Raw genomic sequence first — 21,605 nt, forward strand, 5'->3', positions numbered from 1 at the left:
TCAAAGCAAACCACACTGGGGGCAATTAAATAGGTGAGAGCCTGGTAGATGTGGGTGGATGGAGACACCGAAGCACATGCGGCACGAGGAAAGGCGCTCTGGCCGCGGCACGTGGGGCAGCTGCTGCCCCATGGGAGAGGCCGGCGTTACTGCAGGGAGCTGCAGCCGGAGTGGGGAAAGCATGAGAAGACAAGGGGAGTACTGCAGGATATCATCCACTAAGCTGTGGGCTCTGCAGCAAAGAAGGTAACTGTTCTGGTAGAAATTTGTGCTTTAATATATTTTTGTTTGTTTGTTTAAAACAAGTTCCCACTTCCCTGAGGAAGCCCTGTCCAACATTCCCAAGGAAACATGGGGGTGGTTTTTTTCTTCCTTCATTTTCTCTTCACACTTCTTCATTCCTATGTTTTGTCTTTCATTCCTTCTTTTCCCTTTGTGTGTTTCTTTCCTTCCTCTCTCTCTCACTCTCTCTCTCGTGCACGTGCTTTTTAAAAAAAAGTTTTGTCTTTATTTTAAAATTTCGTTCTAGACATTATGACTTTCTGAAGGAGTGCTCCAATTCTGAACCAGGTCCCTTTGCATGGTCATGCCTGTCAGTCTTTGGTAACATATGGACACTTTGGTGTGCCAGTGAGGAGGGGAGGAAGAGGAGCAGAGGTGGCTGAGTAGGAAAGGAGCAGGAATGTCTTGGTCCGAAGACAGGAGCGCTCACTTGCCATCATCTGAGCAGCATGTAAAGGAAGAAAGTCAATGGTCCACAAAGCCAAGGGCTGTGCAGGGCTGGGACACCACTTCCTGGAAGAGCAACAGCTGCCAGCCGAGCCAAGAGAGGGAGAAAGAGAATTAGTGATGGGACACATTCAGACCTCATCAAACAAGTCAGCACACATCCATGTCTTCTCCCACCCTGAAGCACAGAGAGTTCCCTGATTTTTTGAAAAATACTTTGAGCCTTTCCTGGACGTTCTCAAGGTTCCCCAAAACTAACTTTAGAAAAAAGGTTGAATCCTAGACACTTTTGCAATCCAATCCTCCTTTCTTCCCCAGAACTTTCAACTTGAGTCAAACAAAAGACTCTCATTGTGTTATGGTTACATCCTAGGCTAAAAGAGACCTTTAACTGCACCTAGAATTTTGAAAATTTTAGAGTGTTCTGACTTGTTTCCCTCTTCATCTCTGGAGTTAAGAAAATTGCTAGAAGTGACTCTTAACTCTGAAGGTTTTCTTGCTTCAAAAATAAATAAACCAAACTGAACCTTGCTCTCAGGTGCCTGTCTGGCTCTGGTTTGCACACTCCAAACATCTGCTCTCTGAGGCATGTTATCGAGGGCACAGGCAGGACTAAGGCAGACAACAATCCAGTGATTCCCACCCAATGCCTACACAGTCCTTACACACACCTTGCTGTGGCTTCAATCCACGGTGCACCCTAGTGAGAGTGGAGTTGTCTCCATTACCGCAGTGCTGGCATCAGTTTATGTGAGTGGACTGGAAAGGGGCTGGTGGGATTTAGCCTGGCTGTGCCTCTCTGCTCAGATGGCAATGGAGAGAAGTACAGCCCTCCCTTGTTCCACACCCCAAAGAGCAGATTTTTTTGGAATAATATTGATATTCTTGGAATAGGACTGATTTAATACTACAGAGGCCATTAAAGCCTGCAGAAAGTCCTTCCCTTTTCAAAGCTTCCATAACTAGAGTTTCCAGGAAATGAGGTACTGCAGAAGTCCTTAGCTTTTTGGGGATGACACCTCCTGGTAGTTCCTTTGACTCTTGCGAATTCTTGACTGTATAAAACAAGCCCAAGAGTCTGACAGCCCCTCTGGTGATTTCTGCTGTGGGGTCACCCATCCTGTTGAGACCCACCAACATGTCAGTGTGCTCTGAAATCAGCTGTGTGTCCCTGGCACGCACATTTGTGAACGCACTCCTATCAACTTGTTTGCCTCTGAGGCAGACACAGTCTCACCCTTATTCGGTCCAATTGGCTTCCTTGGGCAGTCTCCCTTTTTCAGAGTGACGTCATCAATGGCAATGTCCCCCTCGTAGCTCGTGCCCCGGACACCTTCAAAGATGATCTACAAGCAGAGCATGGGAGAAAGCCCAGTGTGAGGCTGCAGGTGTGGAGAGCCCTTCCTGCACTGCAGGGCTTTGCAGGGGCGAGCAGGACACAGGGCAGATCTTATCATGCCCCCAAAAGAATTATTTCCTTCCTGTTTCTCCAATATTCATAGGATCTGGAAAGCCAAACCTCACTGTTTATGCGACCAGCCTCTTTGTACTGAGCATCTGTGCAGTAATAAATGAGCATTAGAGCTCTGCTATATTACATGTCCTGCTCTAACAAGCCAACCAATATTGAATAGAACTTGCAAGAGTAACTACATTCTTATTTACTATTTTGAAGTATCCAAAAGCACACTGGGCATTTTGCCACAGTGCCACAACTTAACCAGCTTGTACAGAGCAGCTCTCACAAACAACCCTGCAACAGCAGAGTAGCTTGTTGGGTAAAAACCTCAGCCCCAAAAGCAGCCCACCGCCTGGGTACATGTGAACAACTCGATGAGCACATGCAGAGTGCCCAGTTCATATTCACGAGCACTCCTAGAGTCCTAAGCAAGGGGCATAGCAGAGGTGGGCTCTGCAGCACATGCTAGAAGAAATCTCTAGCACTCAGTCACTTCACACCAACAGGCCAGCATTCCCCAGCTGCTCAGCACCTATCTGTCACACAGACATATCCAAAAGGAGCTCTCTGACAAGCAGTTTCTAGATCAGCAATAATCAGAAAATTTATAGTGCCAAAAAAAAACCCCTCAGGGAGAAGTGGATTTGACTTCTGTGCATCCACTAAGCCTTTGCCTCGCTCCAGTGACCCTGGGGGTTGAAAGCTCCCAGTGCCCTCCCTTGTGCCCCACTAGTCCTTGTGCTACAGAGGGCCAGGAAATCTACATCCATGGCACACAGATAGGGCAGGTGGCCCCTTTCTGTGGGCTTGGCTTACCTGGAAGGGCCCAGGCGGGTTGATGGGCACATGTGCTTGCTGCCACATGTTGCCCCGATTCCCACTGAGGGACCAGACCTGGGTGTCGATGGCTCGCTTGTTCCGCACGCGAACTAGCAGGTTCAAGGAGCCTGGAAGAGAGAAACAGGCCTCTGGCATGCTGGGGCAGGCAGCCAAGCCTGCCTGCTGGGCTGGCTCCTGGCACAGCTCTGGGCTCAGCCTTGAACCATGGCTGTAAGCCCCAGCTGGTCCAGGGACAGCCTGCAGAGCCCCAGTGGTCGTCTCTGAGGGGAGCCAGCTTTCTCCTGTGTTCATGGATAAGTGCCACTGGTAATGTTACATCCACCTGGCCTTTCCTAGGGAAGCACAGAGCCAGACAAAGAGGGACAGGATGAGGTAGAAGCAGTGTGCAGCATGGCTAGGGTGGCATGAAAAGGGGGTGGCAGAAATGCTAGCTGCCAGGCACCTCCAGAGGCATCCCATCCAATCTGCTCTACATGAGGGCAGCATGATTTTGCCTGGCTGAGTCTTGAACTTCCCTGAGGAAACCAAGTTTTCCTACTGTCCAGTATGAACCTCCAGCACTACCAGTTGAGGACACCATTCCTTATATAATTTAATACTATGAAAAAAAATTGGTTCCATTATCTTGGAATTTGCTCTTGAAACAGTTGCGAGCCAATGGCCAATAGCAACCTCCTCTTTGCCGGACTGAGCAAGTCCAGCTCCTTTAACTTCTCTTTCTAAGGGCTTCTGCTCCTGGCCTTTCACCAGGATGCCCTGGTCAGAAGGGCACTCCTGATGCCCTTCTGCTGGACCCCACCAATTTCTCTACATTCCACTTGAAATGGGGAGACCAGAACATGTATTTGCCTCCCTCCGTTCCCAACTGACACCTGAAATATGCACTGCAGCTAACAGGGCTCTCCCTGCCCTGGCCCTGGCCATCAGCTGTGGAAACACAACCAGTGTCCTCATTCACCACTTGCCCTGGGAGCAACCTTGGAGTGAGCAGCTGTTCTTTGAAGCACCAGACAACGTTGCCTGTTCCACACCACCTGGTATCATCCCAGCCCAATGTTTTCAGAGGTTCACAAAGATCCTGTGAATCAATGCCGACTTCAAGTTCTTTCAAAAAAGCCAGTTCCCAAAAGGTTTTGTCTATCATTAAACCAAAACCAAAGCCAACAAATCTCAAAGCATTTCCAGTTCTCACTTTGAAAACAGTGTCACAGCTTCTACCCTCCACCCACACACACATCCATCTCAGTCTGTCTTCCTAAAGCATTTTGTTAGCATGCCCTCAGTTTACTTCTTTTCCCTTTTTTGCTCCAGTGAAAAAAAACATTTTTAAACATTCAGTCAGGGTTGACCTGAAACACATTTTTTTTTTTCCCCTCAAGAAATCAATCAATCAATCACAACTCTAGTCATGCTGTTGCTCATCAGTGTTTCTGGTCTCCATACACAGATATATTACACCTGAGAGTAGAGAGGAAATAGTAACCCTTACTTATCCATCTGTAGTCTGTCTGCACTTGGGATTCTGCATTCCCACATGAGTATGCCCTTCAGAAAAGCAGCAGAAAGAGGTCAGGAGAAGAGACAGGGAAACAGACTTTCCTGTATAACCTCCCTTCTGCATGATCCCCCCAAATCCTTCATTCTTGGCACATTACCTTAGGGACACTGTGTGAAGGACAGAGACCTGGAAATACTCCCATCAAGCGCCTGGCTGTCAGAAACTGAGAGATACATCACAGGGAGTTCAGAGCATAATAAAGACGATGAAATGTTTAGATTATTAGTGAATGAGTTAAAAGAAAAGGTTAAAAAAATGAAATATGTACATAATTTAGTGAAATGAGGATAGAAAAAACATTTTTGTCTGGAAATATTCAGAAGCATTAGCTGTAAGGCAAGCTGAGAAAACTAGATGAAGGCCTGACAGGACATAGACAACATATCCAATCCCCTTCCCTGGTGGTACTCAATTTGGGATGCACACCACAACCCAGGACAAGGAAAAATATAGCTTGTTTCTCTCTCTCTTGAGATCAGCTGGCACTGCACAACCTTGGGGGATCCAAGCCAGTGAGACCTCCCTCCTGGAAACACAGTGCCACAGATAAGAGAAGTCACCATAGGAGTCTCTGGCAAAACCAGCTTTGAGCTGCTGATTTCTTGGCATCTTCCCTGCCCTCAGCAGCCTTCTATGAAGGAAAGTCTCTCTAAGGATACCTAGTCCTCATGGAGGCCCTTGTCCAAACTGACAGCTCACGCAGGAACTACATAACCCCATAGATCAATGTCAACAGGAGTGTGCTCAGAGCAGCTAATTACAGACACCAGAGCTGCTGAGGTGAGGGATTGAGAGCAAATGAAGAATTCAGATGAAGCTGCTAGCATGCAAGGATTAGAAACAACCATTGTCTATTCTATCCTCATTTGGGGACTTGTAGCTAGGATTTGCTGCACAATAGCCTGGCTGAGTAGCCAGCACTGGGACAAATCACGCAGCAAGCGAACTTTGATGCCCTAGGAAAAAAGCAAAGGCAAGATAGAAAGAAACCCAGAGAAGCATCTGGAATGCAAAGTAGCGTCTCCAAAGCACTGGCTGTGAATACCTGGCCTAAACCCAAACCAAGCCTGAGCACATCCTGGCTGACAGCTCCATGTCCTTGCAGCATCAGGAAAAAACAACCTTTTGGCCCCCAAATTCCCTAATACAACAATACTGAATACCAGCAGGCATTCTTCAAATGGTTTACAATTGGAAAGGAAGCTCCCTTATCTACTCAAAACATGCAGTGTTTTGTGTACTCCTGTCTACATATGGAAAACTGAAGGTCAAAACAGAGGAGCAGCATGCCCTAGGCTATCTTAGAAATCAGTCAGAGTTGTGAAGGGCAGCCAGCTCTCACAGCCCTATCTGCAATCCCTGCTAAGTTACAGAACCTCCTTGAGACTGGGAAGGAACTACAATACCTCAATTTTTCAGTAACACTGTCACTGGGAATATGCTTCTGGGAGGCATGGAAGAGGCTCCTGGACTTGAAACAGTGATGAAACCTCTATCCCATCTGAACTGAGTCCACAGTGTTGTAGATGTTAAAGTTTGCACATCTCTTCCACTTTACTCCCTTCTACCACGTGTCAGTCTGCCACCAGTTGCAGTTAAGGGCACACAGCCTGTGATGCGGTACCTGTAAACAAACCACCAGACCTGCACTCTGGGCAGAGCCACAAAACATTGCAGACTTGGACTATGGGAATCTCCAAGTCATCTTCCTTTCCAGTGGTTACGAACTGAAGTAGAATTGAAGCGTGACCTGCTCTTCAACTTGTCATCAGTGGAGATAAGAAAGACCCATCTGGGATGGTCTCCAGTGCCAATTGATGCAGTCAACCTTTTTGCTTGGTTTCACACTGCAATCATGCCTGGTTTCCTCTATCAGATTCCAAAGTCAGCTGGACAGTTTTGTTACCTATTTCTCTCCTTGTTGCTCCTTCCCCATCTCCCCTGCCTGGCATTTTCTAAGGGTGCCTGCTAGTGAGGCACACAAAAAGATAGACCATCTATCTGCTGATGGACCTCTCCAGCTGACCAGAGACAGATAAACAGAAGGGAAATTCCAGGACAGCAGAAATATCCTGTTGTTAGCTCTTCCCATACAAGGCAATCTTTCCATTTGTCTCGTAATCTGTATTATTCCTTCTTCCCAATCAAAAGGGAGAATAAAGGCAAGTGATGAGTGATGAGGAATTAATTACAGGCAGAGCCAGCTGTACCTTCTGCTGGCTGCCTTGAAGACCAGAGCTGGCATTTCAAAAGAATGGCACTCACACAAAAGACCAGCTGGGCTGCCAGATAGAGCAACCCAAGGGATGCCTTTAAAATGTTACCTTCTCACAACAAAAAAAAGGTCTTCACTCAGTTTCCACAGGACAGGGACTTCACTGTCACATTGAATTGCAGTGTAGCTCCAGAAGAGCTGGCACAGGCAGCAGTGGGAGGGACGCAGGGCCTGCACAGGCAGGGGTATCAGCACAGTCGGTGTGGGATGGCAGAGAAGGTAGATGTTTCCTCAAGCGTTCTCTTGGGGAGTTAATGCAGGGTGATGGGGTGGAGAGAAGGCTAAGGAACAGCTCAGTTTACATGGCTCAGACAGAAGGAAGGCAGCTTGAGTAGTCAGGAAGCAAAGGGAGGATGACATTACGCACTGAGAGATGGACTGTCATGCCAAGGACAGCAGAGCTCTGTGGGATGGGCAGGGAAGGCTGTTGGGATCCACAGCCAGGAGCTGGCATGCAGCTTGGTATCACTGCAGCTGTCTGCTGCACTCCTGTAAGATCCTTGCTCCAGTATGGGGCAATCTCAGGAGATCAGCTATTGATGAGAATTCCTGGCTGCAGCTTCAGTTTAGATTTGGCACCCAACTGGGAATTCAGGGATGAAAGCCCCCATGGAAATTCCCATGGCATTTCCAGTGCAGGCAAGACAGATCGAGATAAGCTGACTGATTACAAGAGGTACCCTGTAGCTAGAAAGAGATTCACAGTGTGGAGAGGACTTAGACCTTGCACAGCTTAGCAGAGTCACCTGTAGATCCAAATTGAGAGCTAAAACCAATCCAGGGAGAAAAGAACTCTTACATTTTTAACAGGGGCTCTGAGCACTTCTCCGAGTGTTTAATGTTAATGCCACTGATCAGAAACTAAAAGCCCAAAGCTTAGTGCAGGCAAATACCAGGAGCAAGTGACAGTCTCCAGAAAGAATCTATTACGGTTTGTAATTTCCACAACAAACACAGGTCTCTCTTCCTCTCTCATTTAAATGGATGTTAATGAATAGCAGTCAGCATCAGGCTGGTTATAGAGCTGGGGGGAAAGTTATTGCTCTGAGAGCTAGAGAGCAGAGGGTGGAAAAATAATTGTAGCACAGACAGAGATGCAGAAACAATACCAAGTGGTACTCATAATTTCTAGGAATATAAGTTGTCTTTGTGCCATGGTAGGATGTATTTACTTGTTAGCAGTCTCTCAGGATGCTTCACACATGAACATATATGAGGAGTAAGACAATTAAAGTCTCTGGGCTGCTTTCCACTCCTGGCTACAGAGAATTTATTTCTATGTCTTTCATTGCTCTCTGTTTGGTGTGCAGGGTCCCCTCTGTCCAGTCATAGGGTCACTACACAGATCTGTTTCTGCAGCCACCGCTTCACCAACTTCAGAGTGGGAGGGTTCAGAGAGCTCATTCTCGTCAGAGTTTGGAAAGCACCATGATCTCATTTTTGCTCACAAGACATCTGCATTGGGGCATGGAGAACGTTCAGCCTGTGCTGCCATCTGATTGCTGTGGAACACTCCATGCTCTGGTAGAGTAGGGAGGCTATGGAGAAAGGAATCAGGAGAATCAAAGCCTCTTGTTTCCTGCTGTGTCTAGGACGTTATGGGGATACAAACAGCAATATGGTAAGTTTTGACTGGCAATGCTTCCCCTACAGCAAACCTGTGAAAATTACTTATATATGGCTACAGGGAATTTTCTTTGGAGTTAACTGTGGATTTTAAAAACCCAAAGAAACAAACACGTTTCCACCTCACCTCCTAAACCATCATCAGATGAGGGTGGGCTTGAAGCAATATTCCCTGGAATGGCAAAGCAAATTGCACAGATTGATCTATGATCCATTACTATCTGTCTGACCAGTGTGGCATGTACCGGAATTTCGGGATGGAGGGAGTGTACCAGCAGAGAAGCAACAACACACTAAAAAGGCAAAGTGGACATATGGCTGGGCCCCTGGGGAGACACACTGGGCATGGGGGACCTGGGCCCTGCAGACAGTGGGAAAAGTGCAGTGGTATTGTCATGTCTGTCATGTGATGAGGAGTACTGGGAGGAAGGCAGGCAAGCTACAGCTATAGCTCCCTCTCTCCAGCATCTCCCCACCTGCCTGTGTACATAGAGAGCAGATGGTGATATGGCAGGAGCAGACTCGCAATGGAGCTATGCTTGAGCTCCTTTGCTCGTTTGATCCACCAGTCTAATTAGAGAAACTGTTACCATAGAAAGATGAATGATACAAGACTTCCATCTTTGATACTGTGTTTATGGAACAAAATCCTGGCACGCCTTTTCATGGAAAATTCCCTCAGAGGTCGTTTGTGACCAGTAACAAGCTTTCTATGTGTGGAGAACAGGATGTGGTTTAAGAAATTCAGAAGAGGGAGAAAAAAGACATCCATGCTCCATAATGTTAAATTTATGCTATCTCAGAAGAACAAAGGCCCATCTGATATGCAGCTAGAACAGACCTGAGGGAAGGCACAGGGAGGGTGACTCAAGGCTAAGTTCAGAGCTGGACACTTTTTGGGGCCATGGCTGTGTAGGAGCCCAGTGCTGCTGGTGACTCAACTCCAGGCAGGGTCAGGGGAGCCCCAGGTGCTGGGCAGGGAAATGGATGCTCTTCTTTGTTTCTCTGTGCAGCTGCTGGCAAGCAGGGTGGGAAGGTGCCGATGGGGGCAGCTCCTTCCCTCTTTCCTGCTGTAGCTGCTGGTCTCCAGAAGTGCTGGGTCCTACCTTAAAGAGGAGAGGCCAGCCTGAGGGAAAATCACAGAATTGTTTACACTGGAAAAGACCTTTAATATCAAATCCAACCATTAAAAATTAGAGTATGATAAACCTAGCAAGAAGGAGATCGTGTGCAGGCAACTTTTCCCACCAATTTTGCAGACTCAAGAAGCAGAGTGAACCATAGTTCCTCTATGAGGTCTGTTTGCTCCTTGTTCACCCCCTGTTTCATGACATGCCCAGATGCCTTCAGGCAATGCTCTCTCTCCTCCCAGCTTTGATAACGGGCCCTTTCATCTTTGGCACCAGAGACAGCTGGGTCCTTTGCGGAATTCATGTGCTCAGCTCTCAGACTGAGAGCACGCACTGTGCTCAGCAGTCTCCAACGAGCTGAAACAAAGTCTGCTTCACAGACACTGCCAGGTTTAAAAGAGCACAACAGCCAGACAGGGGACTCTGCCTGTCTCTCTTCTGTGGACAGGCTTTGCAAAGACCTCAGCAAGAGAGGAGGGAGCCTCCCAAAGCCCCCAAAATACAAAAGATGTGTGTGAAAGGGCTCCTGACAAAAACCCTGCAGACATGGATGTACTTATGCTGAGGAAAATTTTGCCTGTCTCTTCTCTACCACTATTAACAATTTCCCCATTTCCCCATCATCACCCTATCAGTGGTGTCTCGATCCCAGGAGCCAAGCACAGCAGCTGCATGGCTGCAGGGCTGGGAGCAGATGGGCTCTTTTACTGCAACGCTGAAGCCATTGAGACAGCAGGAAGGAGCAGCTGAGATCACATATTCTTCCTGCTGAACTGAGGACACCCACCACTCAAGAGCTGTTCTCTGGCCTCATCCTCTGCCCAGCCCAGGGAGATGTGAGAGGATGAATGGTCCAGGCCTTGAAAGTGATTTGCTGCAGGAAGGCTGTTTGTTAGAGTAGGCTGTGCTCCCACCTTTGAGCCCATTGTAGCTGGGATGCATTACAGCAAGAGACTTTTCCTACTTCATGCCTGCCTTATTAGCACCACAAAACTTTACGGCAACTAGCTGAGACAGTGAGACTCCAAACCTGCAACTGCAAATTCCTTCATATGTTGGGGTGCCTGTCATCCTTGCAGAGCTCTCTTTGGGAAAGGAAGTCACTCCTAGAAATGATGGTGGTGACTGACACTTGTTGAGCATTTCCTTGATTTTTGGGATGCATTTCCATACATTACAAAATCATGTCTGGTTGAAGCTCAAGTACAGATAGGGATGGATGCACAAGTAGTATATCATAGTTTTCACTCTGTCCCCATAGCTTTTATTCTGTCAGAGCACCCAGGGGGGTGTGCACCTGGAATGACCAACAGTGAAACAAGTAATGGTCTGTGGAGAGAATAGAAGAGTGACAAGGGACTCTTAAGTGTCTGTTAAGTTTTGCATGTATCAATTTCAGAGTCTGAATAACTGATGCAACACCTGATGTCTCAGGAGATGATCAGGTTGCAGTGTACCCTTACAGTTCCTCAACTTTGCACAAGGCTGCTGCTGTGATTAAAGTCTGAATGGAAAGATGTTCTGCTGAATGAAGAGAGGGGGGATCACAGCAACTGTCCACCAGAGGAATAACTGTGTCTCCAATCAGGTGATCAGGAGCAAAGAAGATTTGTGAGGATTTGGGGCATCTGCAAATGAATGGGTACCAGCAATCTGTGCTCCAACAGCCTTCCCAACAAAACCTGCAGCAGGAAAGCAGTCAGACATTCAACTGGTAAGATAGAAGGGGACTTTTGAAGAAGGCAACATTTCAGTGCCCATCTGCACTGGGAACTTGATTCAGTGATGCCCTTTTAGTGAGGAGCGAGGAAAGGCAGGAATCAGTGAACCCACATTCAAGGTACTAAACAGAATGTGTGCATCAACATGAAGATACAATATTTGCGGAATAAAAATGACATGTAGCCAATCCACATCTGAACACCCTTCCCTTGTCTCCATGTCGTCTTCTTTAGATGTTAAGGTCTTTGGCTTAAGGATATTCCAATCCTACATATCAAACATGCTGTTGGTGCTTTTGTAAGTAAACATCTAATGAAGTTTTAGACAAATACTAATTACTGGGCTCCAGCAAAAGTAACTGAAGGGAATTCTCTGACCTTGGTTATGCAGGAAGTCTGATTAGACGATGCACCAGTACCATTGGGTCTTAATAATCTTTAAATCTATGCCTCTAATCCCAAGTTCACTGAATTCTTTAGAAAAACAACGACTTCATCTGTCTTTGGTTCAGGGCCACTGTATTGAACTTACAGAGGTTGAATGACACTTTAGAAATACGTGGTCTTCTTGCTAGGTATTTATAATCCTTGCTCATGATCATGGTATTTGACTAACCTCCCAAAACACCCATGCAGATAGTACTAGAAGAGACCACAATCTATCCAAAGGCCCATAACGTAGCCCACAGGAAGGTGCTGGATCTCTAACAAATTATTAGTCAAATATGTATTTATTGATGGCCAAGAACACATCTGAATAAGTGGAAAAAGAATGAGTATTAAAAAAATGGAATACATTTTTTTCATTAAAAACTGTTCACTCAGCTCTAACTGCAACTTGTTTTCAAGAGCCTAGAGGGAAGTGAATCATACTCATTAGGAAAATCAGCCTCCCCTCAATCAATCCAGTGATGTAATCTCTACTGTGTAGAGTTATTGCACCGGAGCTAATGGCATGGATTTAATGAACAACACGCTTCTATATAAGACAAACTTCATGTACCAAAAGAATGCAGCTACCTCCAGGGTGCCACCTTTATTACCGTGCAGTGGCAGGGTGCTGTGTTCATAAGCAAAGTTTGGGTAGGAACGAGGAAGCTATGATGTTGAATCTTACAAAAATGATGCCGTTGTGGTTTGAGCTGCTTTTGCATTGACATAACTGGTACCTCTCAATCTGTGTGACCTGACAGCTCTGACTAACATCACTTGCCAGAAACAAGTTGAAGCCACATGGCACCCACTGGCTCCTACATGTGATCATCCACTACGGCCTTTTAGACACACCTTTGCACTGATTGTCTGATTTGGGCTGAAGAAGTAAAGAAGCAATTCAGTTTGGCAGGCCTCCCAGACCTGTGATTCCTCCACAGCAGGAGGGCATCAGTGCTGAAACTGCTTGTGTAAGTGGCTTGCCCACAACCCAATTCCCTCTGTGAAACAGCCATGGCTTTCTTGAACTCAGATTCTGTGGCAAGTGATCTGACCAGGTCTCATTGTTTCCAGTGACTCAGAACCCAAATCCTTCCTAATCAGTCCACAGCACTGTTCCTCATAGGATCTTAGAACAGAGTAGAAGAGAGAAAAAGGAAAAGAGAAATGAAGGGAAAGAAAAGTTGGAAAGGATCTACAACCACCAACTGCCTGACCACTTTGATCACCTCTCTAGGAAGCCCATTCCAGTACCTGACCACCCTTTCAATAAAGAAATTTGATCCTCCTCTGATGCAGTTTTGAACCATTCCCATGCATCCTGTCACTGGATACCATGGATTGGAAATTTTCACCCCCTTTCCCTCCTCAAGAAGCTGTAGAAAGCAATGAATACTTTATCATTTTATTGGAAACTTCCCATCCTGATTATACATAGACCAGACTTAGCTGGGGTGGTCAGATCAGGTCTGTGTCAGCACTGGAACAATCACACCCTTAGCTCTCCATTCAGTGGTTGCAATTTCCATGTCTCTCAGCAGCCTTCATCCTGTGAGCTGACCATGAAGACATCTCTTGCTGCAGGGCCTGCAGGAGCATCCAGCAGCAAGCAGGAGTTTGTACAGATCACAACCTGGCTACCACTGAGTCAGGAGGCATGAGAGAAAGGTGGAACCAGTCTGTCAGGGAAACTGTCCTCTTAAAGCATCCCCTTCTCAGGCAGCCCCTGGGAAGGGAGGAAGAGGCATCTGTTGGTTGAAGCAAAGACTTGAGGATTTGCTCCCTGCCAACCTGGCAAAGAGCCTTTTTGAACTTGGTGAATAGTTGCTAGCTGCCATGGCTAGTTTCCTCCCCTGAAGAAAGCAAGCAATTCCTCAGAAACACAGAATCACAGAATATTCTGAGCTGGAAGGGATCCACAAGGATCATCAAGTCCAACTCCTAAGTGAATGGCCCACACAGGGATCGATGCCACTACGATGGCATCATTAGCACCAGCCTCCAAACAGCTGAGCCTCATTCGACATTTCTACACCAACCACGACTAAGACACCCTTGTTCCTGAATGCCTGGTGGAAAAAGGTTTTCTTTTCTTCCTCTACCCCTGATTTCTGTGTTGGGGCTGGCAGGATCACAGGGTCATGAGACTGCTTGCTACAGCAGGGGCCAGAGGAAGAAAAACAGATGACCAAATAACTTCAGGAGAATGGGGACTGCCTCCAGGGAGCTCCCCTTCATCCTGCTCTCTCATCAGCTGAGAGATATTCAACAGCATCCTGCTCTGCTAGGCACTGAATATTTTATATCACGGCTACAACCAGTGCATTTGTATTCTAATTCTCTCTTTCGTCATATCTATTATAAACGAGTAGTGTCTGGGAACTCTCCCAGGGAAGATTTGCCTGGATGGCTACGGATATTTTATAGTCAAATTGTGAGAGTAAACCAGCTTTCAAGTTCTGTAGTGGGAAAAAAAAAAAAAGGTAATAAAAGGGTTATTAAAAAAATAAATAAATGTCGGGATTTTATACGGCTACTTTTTGTAGTGACAGAGCTTCAGTTTGCTCCACGATGGAGTTGGAGTTGCTAGAAGAGGTTTGGGATGGGAGACACCCTCTAGCTGGCATTGTCTGCTGACACGAGGAATCTGATGTACTCTTGCTGGCACCTGGCTTGATAGGACTGCACTGGCACGAGGTGAGCCAGGGGTTGTGGCCACGACTGCAGGCATCAGGGATAGCCAGGTCTATGGGAAGCAAGGCATGACTTGGGATGACAGCAACCACACCTTCACCTTCACATTGTTGCATGTGTGAGATGGAAGGGAGGGCAGGGTCTGTCTCCTCATTTCACAGGAGAAGTCCTACTGAGTCCCACACCCTCCTCTAACCCAGGACTAAAGAAGAAGAGCTGAACAAACTTGTTTTGCCTGAAGAACTCTGAGAGGACTTCAGCCAATAAGGGCATCAAGGTACTGAGTTTCAATATTCAGGCAGATATACAGTGGGTTTGCTGGACCAGGTCATGTATTCCAAGGCCAAGAAAAATAGCACTTTTTTCTCATTTCATTCTCTTTCAATCTCTGTCTAATCAGTCTGATTTTAAAATTTTCTCTCAGCTCAGCAGCACCCACCATGGAAATCATATGGCATTAAAGAGTCTATCGACCCCACAGAAATTTATCAGCCCCTCTGTACAACAAGAGGCAAAACCAGGGATCAGGCAAGGGTCATAACACTGGGTATGATGGGAAAAATCAACAGATATAAAAGGTGTCTGAAGTTGAGGAACAGAAAATGGCTCTCAGAGGCTTCCTTAAGTCTCAGGAGCCACAGTCACTTTTAGGTAATTTGTGGGTGGAACAAATCAGTAAAGAGTTAAAATGCTAAAAGCAAAAAAACCTGTAATGAATTGATTCTTTGGCATGTCCAGTCCACCCCACCTCCAGACAGACCACCACAAGAGAACTGTTAAACCGAGCTCTCTTCCAAAATCAAGTAAATGGTGAGCTTTAACTTCACCTGTGAAATGAACTTGGGAATATGACACAAGAAAAAGCGCAAGAGAGGCCTTGTCTCTCAACATCTCTTTTTCTGCCGATCTCCCACCAGTCTCGGCCACTCTTCATCAAAGAATGAGACCTCTTTCCAAGCCTCCAGGAGAAGACAAGCAGGAATTAGGCAGCAGAGCTGACTTACCATAAGGGCCAGCAGCAGAGAACACATGTGTTTTCAAGACAGCATTAGCAGCTGGACTCTGTCAGCTAAGCAGGACCAGCAGATCCAGGAAAATCTGGTGAGCCAACACTGACAGTGCTCTGCCTGAGCGGCCTGCCACCACTGGCATGACTGCAACATGGAGCAGCCTGTCACCAGGGGGAATCCAGATGTGTGAAAACACCTCTGACCTAGCCCGATTCCAAGTGCACAGAGCAGATATGAACCCTCAAAACACAGACACAGATGGAGACCTGCTCAGTGAACCTGCAGCCCAGCTCCTCGCCCCTGACACCCACGGTGTCAGGGTTTCAGCCTCGCCCAGATTTTGCAGTTTAACCTCTCAGCTGTGCCACATGTGCACAGAGATGTGGCCAGCCTCAGGAGCATGTTCCCTCCCAACAACATCTACAGTACTGAGCAGAGAGAGGTTAATTAACCCCGCTTATTGAAGGGCGGACACATTCCTGCCTGGGCCCTGATTTTTCAGTCAGGCTCTAGTCCAGCAGGTGATTAATAACCCTGTGTGCTGTGGGAAGAGTGCATCTATTATTCAAATTAATGAAATTATAATCAAGAGGTGACGAATTAGCAGTTGCTCCTTGACTGGATGTGGAAACTCATTAGTGTGCCAGGCACTTTCTGTGGTGCTTGCTGCACTTGAGGCTTTCAGCAATGAGAGGAGGGAGTCAGGCAGAGCAGGCAGCCCCTTGGCACAGCTGGGGGAACACACATCCCGTGCACCCCAGTGTAACTGTGGCCACCCCAGAGCTCTGGTTCACAAAACCCCTTCACCCTCTTCTCCTGTCCAATGGACACACTGACTGTAAGGTGCTGTCCCAAGCATGGGCTGTGACGGCCTCACAACCCTGACACTGCTGGGCCACGGGAAAAGTATTTGAGTGCAGCAGCCCACCTTGCTGCTTGGAATACTGAAGTAGGACTCCTGCCCTCTGGAATTGCTGGTCACAGGCACAGCTGCTGGAACAAGAAGCTGGAGATGTTCCCCAAGAGCCCACGAGGCTGAGTTTACCCTTCCCCCGAGGGTACTCACCTATGTGCTTCCCATACATGTGGTAGTAGAAGGAGACACAGTAATACTTGGCAGTGATGTTGTAGAGGGGGCTGATGAGCCGGGCTTTGTCTCCTGTCACCCGGGGCCGGGATGCCTCGATGAACATGTAATAACCTGCAGAATGAGAGGGAAAGGTGGGGAAAGGCAGCATACACTGCGTCTCCCTTCCTCCAAAAGAGGGGATGTCAGTGTGGCTCGAGACCACTCCTCCTCTGGGAGACATGGCCTTGCTCTGCCCAACTGTTTTGTGCCCACTGTGATCCTGGCCAGGGACACTTGCAGTATACCTTCAATGCCTCCCCTGCCTTGGCAGGATTTAGGGAAGCACAGGAGAGACGGGCATCTGCAGACCTGCTGTGAGCACATGCAGCAGGTGAACCCCTGAACATGCACATGCACACTTGTCTGGGTGCACAAAGAGCCTCAGAGCTGACTGCACTGTGCAAGGAGAACACCAGAAAGAGAAACCATTCCAGACTAATTTCTCTGCCTCAAGTAGAGGGAGAGAGGATTCAGTACATCTAGCCTGAACAATATTGTTGTCTAAAGAGAACAATACCAAGGCAGTTGTTAACAGCCCAGGGAGGAAGAGATTAGCCATTTAATTTGTTAACATCATTTTCAATGCTCAATCAGGTTGGTGTACTGAACACTAATGGGAAAAACCATTTCCTTAGCAGGCCATTGGATGTTTCCCATTTTTTTTCTGAGTTCAAAGATACGTGTTTGCATACAAATTTACTTATCTTATTACAGAAAGAGAGACGTAGCATCCAGCTAAATTGGGAGCATGTACTCCACACACAGCTAGGGTGAGCAATACATAACACCAGTCCCCTCCAGCTACGGGGGAGGCTTCCTCAGGCAGCTCCTGTCTGTCTCTCATGCTTCTGTGCTTCATACTAAGGAGATCTGTTTGCATCCCTGAAAACTTCCTTGAGGAAACAGCTTACTAAAACCTACAGGGCCATTTCTAGGTGTTAGAGATATTCTCCTACTTGTTTATCAATTTTTTTTTCCTTCAAAACAAGCATCAAACAGTGCAAGGGCATTAGGCATCAGGCAATTAGCTGACAACAAGAACTAATGCTCACGCTCTTCCCCTCAACAAAGTTGTGGGTGTTTTAATTGTGTGTTTAATTCCAATCAGTAACATGCAAATTACCTGCCTGCTCTCTTTACCCGGTGTGAAGTAAAAAGCAGATCAGCCCTCCATCAGCTCCCAGAGCTGTAGGATTCCTGACAAGGGATGGTGTGCACCCCCCCTCCCCTGCCAAGCCAGAAGAAGCCCAGAGTGGTGCCTACCCTCGGGCGTACCGCTGATGTCCGTAGGGGGCCCTGTGTTGACTGTGCGTTTGGGGTTCTGGGTCAGGGCGTTCTGCCGGGTCCAGTCAAAGTTGTCCATCTTGTCCTGCACGAAGCCACAGATCTTCTCGTCCTCAAAGCGGCAGGTGTTGTCTGTGGGGTGGGAAGGGAAGGGGCTGCTCAGCTGCTGCTTTTCAAACACCCTCCCCAAACTGCCTGGGTGCTCACAGAAACACTGTCAGCTCTGTGCCAAGCCAGGGGCAGATGGGCAGCCCCTGACCTCAGGAGGAGGCTGAAAAGGAAGGCATCATAGAAATCACAGAAATCACAGAATGGCTTGAGTTGGAAGCAGCCTCAGAGTCCATTCAGGTCCAAACCCATTGCCATGGGCAGGGATTCCATTCACTAGATCAGGTTGCCTAGTGGCCCATCCAACCTGACCTTGAACACTTCCACAGATGGGACATCCATAACATCACTGGGCAGCCTGTTCCAGTGGCTCACCATTCTCTGAGTAAGACATTTACTCTGAAAATCTAATCCAAATGTCCCCACTTTTACTTAAAAATGTTCTCCCTTTTCCTATCACTACCCATAACACATCAGTGATTAGTGTTACTACAGAAGTGTTAATCCAGGCTGATGGATGTGATGCTCTGACAAAATAGAATAAAGCTATTATGGCTAAAGAGAAAGAGATTCTTTGAGAGATCTGAAGGGGCAAATGTAGAGGAAGGGAAAAAGATCACTGAAGGCAAACTGGCTACAAGGGCTTTTATATCAGAACAACATGATGGTAGAATAATTTCCCCAGGAGAGAGGAAAAAGTAGCAGCAGATGACCCCCCTTCAGGCTATATATTTAACTAAACTATGGCACACATGAAAAAAAATCAGCTGTGAAGAAGAGGTCAGCTCAGCACGACAAATGTGTCATTTAGCCAGAGTACATCTAATTTACACCAGCTAAAAGGCACATTTGATTTTGCAGCTTATGCTGGTCCCACTAACAAAATAAAACACGTAGGTAAAGATTTTTATGTAGGATCAACCACATGTGCAGTAAGGTTCACTTTTATTACTACCACAAGACAGTAGCACCCTACAGCAATATTGTAAGACAGATGAAAAATCTTGTGCATAGACATAAACCAATATGGACCTACAGAGATTGGAATGAATTGGACATGACCAGGCTGAAGATTGTAACATTTGTGTTAAAAAGGTAGTTTTGAGGCACAAAAGCAAAGGTCAAGAACCAGCTTTACACTGCTGACACAATAGGAGAGGGATACATAAAAAACACAAAAAAGAAAGAGAAAACAGGCCCAAGAACTGATGTGAAAACTGCTGTGTGTTTTGAAAGGTCCCTGGGCAGAAACCAGAGCTGGAGAATGAGCTGAAAGTGGGACCTTGGACCTGAGTGAGTGATGTAGATACAGCATGTACAGATATCTTTAATTGCTGCTTTTAAATAAGAGCAAGGAGGTGTGCTATGAAACTGAAAGATAAAGCCATGAAAGAACACACACACAAAGGAAAACAAGGCTCTTGATGAGGGCTTGGAATGTGCTAGGAATGCTAGCACATCCATGGAATGCTGGTGCAAGACTCAACTTTTTGGGGTTTACCTCCCACCGTTATTTATCATGCAAGACGAAGAGAAGCCCAAATGCCTCCTGTGGCTCTTGCATTCTTGTATCTTCAGTGATGACTTGCTCTGGGTCCTGGGCAGGAGGCTTTTTCTCCTAGCATGGGTGACTCTGGCAGGACATGTAGGACAGAGCAGGGTCCTCAGCCTATGGGGCTGGGTGCCAAGGATGGGACACACAAGGGAAGTTTTCTGCAATGTCAGGGCCAAAAGCTTGAGATGCAGTACGGTGTGATGGTAGGAGCTTTAAACACCTACCATACACAAGAAAATCTCTTATCTTGTACCAGAGAAGAGAGACTACCCATGAAATGAACAGACACTTGGCTCTGCGATACTGCACCTTCTGGTGGCTAGTATCCTCCCATGCCTTCCCATTTGGAAGTGAAAATGACTGTAATCCAAACGGACATCAAAGGTCCTCACACCCCTGTGGAAGGGAATGGGTTCCCCCTTCTTGCCCATCTCTCTCCAGCATCCCATCAAAGCAGAAAAGAGGATGCAGACTCCTGCAGTAACCTGCAAAAATGTCTTTGCCAGCATAGGTTGGACAATGTGTGGCAAGCCAAGGGCCTGGTTCACAGACCAGGGCAGCTGGGTTTTCAGTAAACTCACTGGGAAACACCACATGCCCCCTCCTTTGGGCTGAGTACAGCCATTGGGAGCTTCTCTGGGCTGGCCACTTAACTGCTGATTAACCCTGGCTAAGTGCTTTCTGCTCAATCTGCTCATTTCTAATTAGCATCCAAACCCAAATTAGCCACTGCTCTGCAGTGCCTAACACAGGGGCTCAAATGGCATCTGGAGCTGAAGGAGAAGGGAGCAGAGGACAGGGCAGACGCTTGCAGGGTCTGAGACAGGGTAACTATGTGGGATACGGGGCCTCATTCAACCCCAGAACAAAGAAATGGAAGGAGAAAAGGGTCAGAAGACAGCTCCTAAGGGTCCTTCCTCAGCTCTTCTGGCTGAGAGAAGGGAGTTCATGGCTGTACCAGATCCCCAGTGGTCCTCAAAGGAGAGGCTGGAGCCCACAAGCTTGCTGACATTGCTGGGTGGTGTAGTACCCCTGGTTTCCCTCCACTGGACTAAAAACAACTGCATGACTCTAGCTCATGGGTTGCCAATTTCAGTTAAAAGAGACACATTTTCTCTTACAATGGCATTATCTTACACAGCAGGATCCACAATGACTGTCCTTCTGCAAAAGCACCAGGGCGGTTTGTACCTCTGACCCCACTGAGCACATGGACTTTCAAAGAAAGACGACATCTTTTCCAATACAGAATCACCTTAACAAGGAATAACAGGTGGAAAGCAGAGTTGGAAGCTGTAACACAGAGGTCAGCCAGGCAACTGATTGAGATGGAACAAACCACAAATGAAGAGGCACAGAAATCAAAGGAAAGGCAGATTAAGGAAAAGCACAAGCTCAGGTGGAAATCAGAGAGAGTTGTGCAAGAAAAGAGGACCTGAGGACAGCATTCCCAACTTAACACCAAGGCCTGATTGTGCCAGCCTGGCGGACTATTGTGTCTCATTTGTAAGAAGCCACACACGTGGGATGAGACTGCTCAGAGAAGTTGACTCAAAAGCCTACAGAGAGATCTTTTAACATCCAAATAGGGTCCTGAGTGCATTCTCTCTTCTCACCCAAATACAGCCCCTTCCAAAAGACAATGTTTCTAGCAGAGCACATAAAACAGAGAAGGGTCCCATGGATCACAGGTCAAGTAATGCTGTTGCTTAATCAACAACATGATCCATCTTATGTGCAACACCACTTGCTGTGCAGGAGTTTGAAACTCCAGCACATCGCCTCTGCTTAGCTTAGGAGCTCAAGGCATTTTGCAACAACTAATGAACAAGGGTTCTTAATTTCTCTGTAGCATAGCAACGCCTCTTTCCATATATCTTCTGCATTACATGTGGGGAAATATATGCACAAAGCATAGAGAGACACACTTAAGGTCACAGCAGGCAGTGCCTAAGCTGGAAACAGAACCCAAGTGCTCCAACTCCTTGTCCTTTGGTATAAAACACGCCACAGGAAAGCAAAGCTCTGTGGTTTCTCTGAGCTACAAGTGGAGGT

At 47.0% G+C, this 21,605-nt stretch overlaps 1 protein-coding gene across 1 annotated transcript in view; it reads right to left on the reverse strand.

Moving 5' to 3' along the window:
* Positions 1–233: 233 nt before the first annotated feature.
* The window catches only part of MDGA1 (MAM domain containing glycosylphosphatidylinositol anchor 1), a 139,715-nt gene continuing 118,343 nt past the window's right edge, over positions 234–21,605 (reverse strand). Inside the window, exons 13-17 of the mRNA XM_066180403.1 lie at positions 17,867–18,019; positions 16,541–16,675; positions 3,005–3,135; positions 1,967–2,075; positions 234–810 (exon numbers count right to left, since the gene is read on the reverse strand). Coding sequence (XP_066036500.1) covers positions 719–810; positions 1,967–2,075; positions 3,005–3,135; positions 16,541–16,675; positions 17,867–18,019 — 620 coding nt within the window. The 3' untranslated portion in view covers positions 234–718. The remainder of the gene's footprint in view (positions 811–1,966; positions 2,076–3,004; positions 3,136–16,540; positions 16,676–17,866; positions 18,020–21,605) is intronic.

The sequence above is a fragment of the Chamaea fasciata genome, unplaced genomic scaffold, assembly GCF_029207755.1.
Source record: "Chamaea fasciata isolate MVZ Bird 193981 ecotype frontalis unplaced genomic scaffold, bChaFas1.0.hap1 SCAF_3, whole genome shotgun sequence".
Lineage (NCBI taxonomy): Eukaryota > Metazoa > Chordata > Aves > Passeriformes > Sylviidae > Chamaea > Chamaea fasciata.